The sequence below is a fragment of the Octopus bimaculoides genome, chromosome 6, assembly GCF_046866305.1.
Source record: "Octopus bimaculoides isolate indiv1 chromosome 6, ASM4686630v1, whole genome shotgun sequence".
NCBI lineage: Eukaryota > Metazoa > Mollusca > Cephalopoda > Octopoda > Octopodidae > Octopus > Octopus bimaculoides.
In genome coordinates this window covers 79327624-79338637 of record NC_142933.1, presented here as the reverse complement: position 1 = coordinate 79338637, position 11014 = coordinate 79327624, and the positions used below count along the sequence as shown (strand labels likewise).

The window sequence follows — 11014 nt, the reverse complement described above, 5'->3', positions numbered from 1 at the left end:
TGTTTTGGTCATTGGTCTGTGGTCATTCTTAAGCACTACCCTGGAGGGTTTAGATCAGGAGTACTCAACCATTCTTTATCAGTGATTACTATTTTATTCTGATGAACCGCGATAGCCATTCACTACTAAAAACTAGTTTTATAGAACTGCTCTCAAAATTCTCATTTTGTTTTTCACACATTAACTTTTGTAGGTTGAACTATGTAAAACTTCCAAGAAAGAAACCTAGCTGTTTCTTGCAATACATACCAAAACATACATCTAAAGCAAAATCTTCTCAGGGGCCCTTAAAATGCTATTATGGACCTCCAATTTACTATTCTGTTGCATGGACCTCCAAAAATGTTATATATGTACCCTCAGGGGCCATATGGACCCCAACTGAGAACCACTGGTTTAGATGAACAAATACCCCCCATAATCATTTTCTTTTAATGTCTGGTGCTTATTCTGTTGGCCTCTTTTGCTGAACCACTTAGGAGGACATAAACAAACCAACACTAATTGTGAAGCAATGGAAGAAGGCATACACATGCACACACACAATGGACTTCCACACAGTTTCTACTTATCAAATTCATGTACAAAATATTGGTCATCCCAGAGCAGTAGTAGAAAACACTTGCCCAAGGTGCTGTGCTGTGACATGGTTGCAAAGCAAACTTCCTTGCTACACAATCTTGCCTGTGCTTATTGAGATTTTTCAAGCTGAAACCAGCCCATTTGACAGACTCTATCAGCCTGTGATCATAAAGTCAACAGTTCAGATTCCTTCAACTGTACAACAAAATATTCTTACAAGTGTTTTATTGATAAATATATTTCCTAAACTCTTAAGGTCTGATGAAGGATCATATAGTTTTTTGATTGTATGTAGATATGGTTGTGTAATTGTTTACTTTTCAACCACAGAGAATGTGATATTTTTGAAGCAACAACTTCACCACACCACCACCACCACACACATACTCTTGTGAATCAAAGTCCATTTTTCACATTGCAGTGGAAGATCCGTGTGCAACAAATAACAACACAAACTGGGTTCATCCATCCTTTTGACTGGTAATATTGGGTTTCTTGAAGCCCTTCTCACAAAAAAGGGTTTCATGGTTGGTCTACCGGTTTAGTTGCTGTTGATGATCATATAACAAGTTGTGCCAGATTGCATAGCACAATGTAGCACTCATTGACCTGACATTATCTACAAACATACATACACATGTGCACACACATGTATGTATGTCTATGTGTGTGTGTATGTTTGTGTACTAAAATGTGTTACTTTTAATTAATGATCCAGTCTAATCAACTACACTATCTTGAAGCACAGTACATTGTTTTATGATATATTGCAGAACCATTGTGTAATGGTAGTTTTTAAAATGATTTGCTTCATTGATATTTTGTTGCAATTCTGAACTCATATTTTCCTGTATGATATATGTTACTGAAACTAATGATCCCTACCTCATAGCAAACCACTTTATTCCACTATTCAAATTTTCTTTGTTCTTACTATTTGCTGATTTTACTGTGATATTTCCCACATGGTAAATCCTACAGTGGCATGATCTCCAGCAAGCAGACTTTCCCTTTGGGCATCTATATAAAGATGAAGTTATTCAGTGGTACTCTAAATGTTCTAATGTATTTAAGGGCATTCATCCTTCAGTTTGCTTGCTCGTGTGTGTGTGTGTGTGAGAGAGAGAGAAAGAGAGAGAGAGAGAGAGAGAGAGAAACATCAGCAAAACGGAAGGAAAAATACTCATCATCATTTAACGTCCATTGTCCTTGCTGGCATAGGTTGGACTCCATAACAAAAATGTAGAATTCTAAAAGTTATGTTTGTAATTGAATTATTGAGTATTTTCTTATTATCAACAGCCAGTTTTATATTTTCTAAAGGATTAGTAAATAAACTATGAAAAAATCACCCAATTCTTTGTTTCCTTCCTTTTCTATAAGAATAGTTATTCCAAAAGTCTGTCATTCAACTATCACACCCATCTCACAAGTGTTATAGTTTATTTATCAATCCTTTAGTAAATAAAATATTAGCTGTCGATAACAAGAAAGTACCTATTAATGGCTATATCTGCTAATATCTGTGGTAAGCATTAGGGCTTCTTTGAATATAAATCTGCAACCCAGTTTTGGTTTCTAGCTGAAACCACTGCAGTTTCCCCTCATGAAGTTCATGCTTCTCAAGAAAAGCATGAATGTCACATTGTATTGCCTTCTCTTCCTCTGAAATCACTACAGATAATAAGCTAATCATTTATTGATAGTGGATACATCTCATGAAATGGGCCAGCAATGGGTTTCTATTTAGAAAACTTGTGCACAAAATCATTAAAATATTGATTGATTTATTGATCTAGTTATTTTTGTTTTCAATGATTCTCAGACACTTTGGCTATCAATAGAAATATGAACAAAAAAAAAAAAAGAAAGCAAGAGGGAGGAAAAGAGAAATGTTTCTTATTAAACTAAAAACTAAACAAGAAGTAAAAAATTCAACAATCTGTAACCTTCAGTAAGAAGTACATGATGATGATGATGATGTATATTGTACATGAAATTTGCCAACTTTATCAAAAATTTCTGCAGTGACTACTTAGTAGCTTTGGTTAGTGTCTTAAAGAATAACTGCTAAAATATTCAAATAAATTCTATTGTTGTAATATCTGCTGTTATAAGATATGATGTTGCTTCGGTTGCAGTTCACTCTTCTCAAGCAGACCTGTTATTACAGACCTTCTGGCCATAACCATCCAAGCATATTTTCAGACATTGTATCTAAGACTCTATTACCTAAGCTGTCGTTTCTTTTTTTTTTTTTTTGTTAAAAACTGAAGGTAGCATGCTCCACTGGATGGGTAATGTCAGTGTTCATGCACAACAGAGTGTAAATAATTTAAGAGGAAAACTGAGTATAAGAGGCATCAGATGTTGTGTGCAAGAGAAAAACTACACAGGTTTGGTCATGTAATGCATATGGATGAGGACAGCTGCATAAAGAAGTGCTGTGCTGTCATTGTGGAGGGTACCTGTGAAAGAGCTAGACCCAAGAAGACGTCGGATGAATTGGTGAGAAAGGTTCTTTAGACACTGAGCCTCACTAAGGAAATGACAAGGGACTGGGAGATGTAGGGATTTGCTGTACTTGAAATGCACCATTTTGAGCGTGGCCGTTGCCAGTACCGCCTGACTAGCCTTCGTAGGATTTTCGAGCGGGATCGTTGCCAGTGCCCCTGGACTGGCTCTTGTGCGGGTGGCACATAAGATACACCATTTTGAGCATGGCCGTTGCCAGTACCGCCTGACTGGCCCCGTGCGGGTGACACGTAAAAGCACCCACTACATTCTCTGAGTGGTTGGCGTTAGGAAGGGCATCCAGCTGTAGAAACTCTGCCAAATCAGATTGGAGCCTGGTGTAGCCATCTGGTTTCACCAGTCCTCAGTCAAATTGTCCAACCCATGCTAGCATGGAAAGCGGACGTTAAACGATGATGATGATGATGATGATGATAAGACATGTCAAGCGAAGTAAAATCACTGTCTTCCACACATACATGATTGTCCTTTCAGGTGCCAGTACTGCATTAGCACACCTGTGCCAGTTCTGTATAAACGCACTTGTGCTGGTGGCACATGAAAAGCACCCAACACACTATGTTAAGTAGATGGCATTAGGAAGGGCATCCACCTGTAGAAACCATGCCACAACTGCCAGTTGGAGTCTGGACAGCTCCCTGCTAGTCAGCTCCATGTCAAACCGTCCAACCCATACCAACATGAAAAGTGGACATTAAACAATGATGATGTAGGGTGGTATTTGAACCAAATTTGGCTACTGTTTCTAGCATAGTTGAAGTTGGTCGTTTTGGTGTCTTAACTACTAACTGAAGGAACAGCTGTATATATTTTGTCACTAATGTTGTTCTGTTTTGAGGCAAATATTACCACCACCACCACTATGGCTGTCACTGCAAACATTGCTGCTACTTCCTTTACCACCACCACCACCACCACATGCTGTATGGGTCTGATGCACAGCATATCACCAGTTGTCTTTTGTTATCTGTCTGTGAGGACCAGCCCCCTGAGATCTTACATTAATGAACTGCCTTTGACTCTTTGGGATTACATTGTCAAATATAGATGTTTGTTTATTCACATAATTTTGAATTAATCGTATATTATCTCATAGCTTTGAGATTTCTATGATGTGATTATATATTTTTGGAATAACATTGTAGGATAGGCGTGAGAGGCCAGTTGTTGCCAGTTTGAACATAAAACAGGTAGTATATTTTGGGCTGGATATGACCAGTTTTAAAGGGCTAAATTACCTAATCTGTTTAACTCTAAAGACCGTAAAATGATACAAGTGACCACGGCAAGTAGCAGGAGCATTTTAAAATAGATGTGGGTCCTGTTATTTAAGATAGTAGAGTGTAATTTGAAGGGGAGTTACCAGCTATTTCTAGCAGGTTAGGCAGCCATGTAGAGTCTCTCTCATTGGTTTATCTTCATCTAGTCAGTCTAGAATATTAGAGAAAGTAGAACTAGCTACAATGTTTGAAAATATTGGAGGATCATGATTGGAACATCTTTTATCATAAGTTACTTCAGTCTCAATTGAGCTGGGATTAAGCAACAATTACCACTACTGCTATGGTAAATCTAGTTGACAACAAACTATCTGAGCTCAGTGTATAAATAGATCATGGGTTCAGAGTTGTAAGTCATTTAAATGTTTGGTCATATAATATCAATAAATCAAAACCCAGTAATTTTGTGAGGATAAATCGATAATTTACAACTATTCTTTTAAATGATCATGTTCTCTTGATCATGTTTCGTAAAGCCATCACAAGATGGAGAAATAAACTGACACATTCCTTGAAACATTATCATCATAGTCATCATTTTAACATCAACTTTTCCATGCTCACATGGGTTGGCTCTTAACCACTACGCCATGTGCTATATATATATATATATATATATATATATATATATATATATATATGTGTGTGTGTGTATATATATAGCACCTTTGATGGAATACATTTTAGTTTTCTATCCATCCTTACTATGCCCTTCCAAGTCTCACTGACTAGATTGCAATATGCAGGATAATGGAGGTATATAGAAAAGATTTCACTATAAATGTACATAAACATATGTATGGATGTAATCACATCCATATGTATTAAGTTACGTTGTGAAAGAAGGTACACAAGAAACCCTCTTTACTTATTTAAGGTGAAAAATAAAGCAACTGGTTTTGTTGCTATTAACAACTTAGAAGATCATTGAGTTTGATCCTAGTCCTAAGCTGCCAAAATATGTGTGATAGGCCTAAGTCCATAGTGAGGTTATATATGGTTTGACTCCATAAAAAAATTTGATATTATAGCTGCAAAAAAATAAAGTTTCATAATAAATCTATTGTAATAACTTTGCATTTTCCATTCCAAAGTTTACCATCAGAGGAGAAACATTGCTGTCTGGGAGTTTTTTTTCTTCTTTTTTTTTTATTACTTTTAGTTATTGTAATATATTTTATTACAGTCTGGGTATTTTTACTTTTTTCCTAGTTATTGTAATATAATATCTTATTGCTGTCTGAATGATTTTTTTTTTTCCTAGTTATTGTAATATATATAATATCTTGTTTTTTGTGGGGTTTATATATATATATATATATATATATATATATATAAGCAACTTTGTCCAAAGTCTTTCTCTAACATTTAAAGAAAGATCAAAACTTATGAAAGAGTGAAATATGAAAGGGAAATGAAAATATTTGTGAAATAAATGCAAAACATTTATAAGATCAAAATAAATAACAACTTCAAAATATTTAATAACTTTTAAGCATTACATTTAAAAGAAAAATTCAAATGTTATATAATAATGAAATATGAAAGTACTTTGAATTATTTTCCTTGCTACACCTAAACAATATTTCCTTCATTTCTTTAAAATTTTGTAATTTTTGTAACCATATTGCCATGGCAGTGGTGGGGAGAAGTAATAAAGAAGAGAATGTAAGTTTTTAGTTGCTGAGGAGTGAGTTTTGAGCGAAGGTGGTTTGGATGAGTATTAAAAGCAATATTTTTTATTAAAATATATTAAAATTCAAAATTTTAAGATTTTACTTTAATTTTAGATTGAATGAAAAGTTTGTTTAAGAGTTTTGGTTTAGGCTCAGGTGTGGCTTTGTAGTAAGAAGTTTGCTTCACAAACGCATGGTTTTGGGTTCAGCCCCACTGTATAGCATGCTGGGCAAGTGTCTTCTACAACAGTCTTGGGCTGACCAAAGGCTTGTGAGTGGATTTGGTAGATGGAAACTGAAAGAAGCTGTCATGTGTGTACACATATATATATAATATCTATAGTTTATCACTTTAAAAATAAGAATATTGAGAATATCACACTTCTAACACAAAAAGTAAGACACAGTATTGACTTGTAAACCTTTAATATATTCAGTAGCATATGGTTGCAAAATGAAATACAGTGTCCTTTCTTGTAATTAATATTTACATATCAACTGCCAGGAATGTGTTTAATATGTAAATTGGTTTATCCAGTAGTGTTACACTGTTAAACTTAGTTGGTATTTAAGCAATGTGTTTGTGGATAGTTAATGGGTTGGCTATAATGCTGATGAATGAGCAATAACTCTTGAAATATGCATATACACCCATTGCTTATATTTTCTATCTTTAATACCATTGTTTACATAGATGTGTTCATGTACAAAATGTCATAACTTAGAGTACTGGCTCTGAATTCTATAGATTATCACTTGAAATACTTATTTGTGCATTTTTTTATGCATGTGTTACTGTCTCTTTGCCTTGACATTGCTTGATATTTACGAGTGAGTTTCACCATCATGCCAGCAGTGTCCTTTGTTTCCATTCTTCTAAGACATGTGTGGTCATGGGAAAATATTACCTTACTTGGAAACAAGTGAGGGTTGGTGACAGGATGGGCATCCACCTAAACAAATTCCTTCTGATCCATGTTTACATGGAAAAGTGAACTTTAAAACAAGGGTGATGATGTATATGGACATATTAACTTTATAATCATTATATATGAAATACATTTGCTTTCATTGTTCATTCTTTCTCCTTTAAGGTTTACCACATCCATTTGCTTTGACCCTATTTGAAGATGAGCTCTACTGGACTGACTGGCATACTAAGAGTATTTGGAAAACTAACAAGTTTAATGGTAATCGGGCACAACGTGTACGCAATCACCTTCATTATCCAATGGATATACACACATTTCATCCACTGAGACAGCCACAAGGTGAGTGATACTGGATAAATCTGTTGAAAATCTTATAGAGAAAAAGACTTACAAACAAGAGTTTACTTGAAACCTCAACATGCAGGATCTTTTGGGGCAATAGTTTTCAACCATATTTTGCTTGTAGTCTCTTTGATTCCTATTTTGTTCAGGTAGACCTCCATATTCAATGTTTAGAAAACTCCCGTTATATTTTTATGCGCAGGAGTGGCTGTGTGGTAAGTAGCTTGCTTACCAGCCACATGGTTCTGGGTTCATTCCCACTGCGTGGCACCTTGGGCAAGTGTCTTCTACTATAGCCTTGGGCTGACCAAAGCCTTGTGAGTGGATTTGGTAGACGGAAACTGAAAGAAGCCTGTTGTATATATGTATGTATGCATGTGTGTGTATATGTTTGTGTGACTGTGTTTGTCCCCCCCAGCATCGCTTGACAACCAATGGTGGTGTGTTTACGTCCCCGTAACTTAGCGGTTCGGCAAAAGAAACCAATAGAATAAGTACTAGGATTCCAAAGAATAAGTCCTGGGGTTGATTTGCTCGACTAAAAGGTGGTGCTCCAGCATGGCCGCTGTCAAATGACTGAAACGAGTAAAAGAGTAAGTATTAGGAATTGTACAAAAAAAAAAATGTTAAAATATTTTATGTATTGTAGAAGTATAACTGATTTATTGGACATAAATTTTAATTACAAAATCTTATATGGACCCTCAAGGGTCATGTGAACCCCGGTTGAGAAACACTGTTTTAGAGGATTGCTCAACCTGCTAGAAATAGCAACCAAATCTTATTCAACTCACTCTCACATCTTCAAAAATATAAAAAGGATATCCTCCCATCCTTCCATTTTTATAAAGCATTAGAGTGATATTTGAGAGAGATTTGAATATTCTTTCTAGTAGGTCAAACATTTTATGAAAGAGTCTTCATACCCCTGCAGTTGGTTTGGTTGAAACAACATAAAACACTTTTTTAAATATGCATCCTTGCATAGATTACTCAGGCTGTGTATACTGGGAAAACCCAGTTCAATTCTCAGGATCTTTACTACTACATTAACCTATAGATAGGATAGCCAAATGAACGACATATTTGACTTGGTCAAGATTTCATATGTTTCTGGGTAGGTGATTGTTTCAGATCACATGGATTTTTCAACTTAGGTGCCATATCCCTTGGATGTCTCATTTATATTTTTATTTGTTTCAGTCATTCAGCTGTGGCCATGCTGGGGCACTGTTTGAAGGGTTGAACAGATCAGCCCCAGTACTCATTTTTTGTTTAAAATCTGGCATTTATTCTATCAATTTCTTTTGCTGAAGCACTAAGTTATGGGGCCATAAACAGACAAACACAGGTTGTCAAACTGTGGGGATGAGACAAACTCACATACTCACACAGAGAGGCTTCCATGCAGTTTTCATCTATCAAATTCACTCATAAGGCACAGGTTATAGTAAAAGACACCAGCCCAGAGTACTGCATTGCGTAAGGTGGAACTGAAATGAAAACCACATGGTTATAAAGTAAGCTTCTTAACTACACATCCACACTTGCACCTGGTTGTGTTTGTTACTTTTAATAAACCAGTATCCTTATCTAAAGGATAGATTAATCTTTCATCTACTAAACACCTCGAAACCAGAGTTAGAAACTGGCTTTTTAAAAAGAAGTTTACATTTACATGAACACATTAAGATAGTGGTGCTGACAAAGTGCCAGTTTATGCAAAATGGTAGACAAAATAAGTATTTACAGTGGGAAGCTGGCATATATAAAAAGATCATAGAATTTTTCAATATTATGAGAGAAAGGCTTGTATTACCTTAGATATTTCATTCAGTGATGTTATAAAAAGTTGTAACTTTAAGGAATTATTACTACACAGTCTCAATATTGTGAAACATTAAATCATTCCCTAAAGGACCTATGAACATTCTTCTTCAGTTTATACTACACATTAACCTGCCCCACAGGGAGTTTGCTGTAGGATATCAGTTTCTTCTGTGAGAAGTGGCTTGCTTCTTGTTCAGCCTTTTTACATTTCTGGAGAAAGGCATGTTCTGTGTGATCTCCTATGACCTCCTCAAAATTTTAATATAGCTAATCGAGAGTAGAAGAGAGGAAGAATGATAGTGAAAATCAAATAAATCACATTTGACTCTATCAAGAAACACTAAGTGTTCTATGCTTGTGTCATTTAATAAATTCAGTCTTCTACTTCCAATGATATTGAGGTTTACCTGTGTTGTTACACACTTGGTTTGTTGATATGTATGTGTGTTAGTGTTTGAAACATTACATAATTGGGATATAAAGTAAAAAGTAAAAGAGTCAAAAGGAAGAGTAAGTACAAATGTTTCGATACATACAGATCCTCATATATACAGGATTTAAAGTTAAGTTTAAATTAAATCTTCTCATACAGGTAACGACTTACCTGTATAAGAAGATCTATATGTATCTCCTCATGCGATACTCAGTTGCTGTCTCCATAAGTAAATTTAGATTTCCATGCTACAACATCCTTACTTGGGATATATAAACAAAGGAGCAATAATCATAATTTTTATTTTCACACACGAGGAATACCTAAGACTAGAATTGGTAGCATACCATAAGAATACTACCGGCTGTTTGAGAATTCTAAGGGTGAACGAGCTCTATTTGTACTCTTATACGTTCTTAACAGAACACACCTCAACTATATATATATATATATATATATATATACATATATATACAGGCGCTGGAGTGGCTGTGTGGTAAGTAGCTTGCTAACCATCTATATAGTTCTGGGTTCAGTCCCACTGTGTGGCACCTTAGGCAAGTGTCTTCTACTATAGCCTTGGGCCAACCAAAACCTTGTGAGTGAATTTAGTAGGCGGGAACTGAAAGAAGCCTGTCATATATATGTTTATGTGTCTGTGTTTGTCCCCCCCCCTCCACCATTGCTTGGCAACCGATGTTGGTGTGTTTACGTCCTCATAATTTAGCAGTTCAGCAAAAGAGACAGATAGAATAAGTACTAGGCTTATAAAGAATAAGTCCTAGGGTTGATTTGTTCAACTAAAGGAAGTGCTCCAGCATGGCTGCAGTCAAATGACTGAAACAAATAAAAGAATAGAAGAATATATATGTATGTATGTATGTATCAACAGTAGTTCATATAATTGAAAAAGAAGCACATTAGAGGAGTAATATATTTTTTAGGAAGTTAAATTTTACAACCAATCATAGAGCAACGATTGGTTTTGCAACTATGACCTATAAAGTGCTTAGACATCAGACTCAAATGGCAAGTCATCAGACTCAAATGGCTGAATGAGTCTAGTGAGTCGCCTATACTGCTGAGTGTTTTATTACATTTACATTTAACTTCCTAAAATATATGACTATATATATATATATATATATATATATATATATATATATAAATATAAATATATTCGAAGGTTATAAAGGACACAGGTTTCGTGTGTCACATAGCTAGCTAGAGGCGATGGCTTCTTGGAGCTAATTCACGGCAGCTTTCGTCCTAATTTTGGGACTGCCATGTTGGCTTGGCGATAACTATTAATTTCCAGTACCGCTGCCGTAGTCTCCTTTAGAGAGACTTAGAAATATTAATAACTCTATAAATATATTGTTTTAGAGAAAAGAACCAAGGTTC

The 11014-nt window shown here is 35.3% G+C and overlaps 1 protein-coding gene across 1 annotated transcript in view; it reads left to right on the top strand.

Moving 5' to 3' along the window:
* The window catches only part of LOC106882548 (low-density lipoprotein receptor-related protein 4), a 457600-nt gene that overhangs the window by 406561 nt on the left and 40025 nt on the right, over nt 1-11014 (top strand). Inside the window, exon 15 of the mRNA XM_052968692.2 lies at nt 7168-7344. Coding sequence (XP_052824652.1) covers nt 7168-7344 — 177 coding nt within the window. The remainder of the gene's footprint in view (nt 1-7167; nt 7345-11014) is intronic.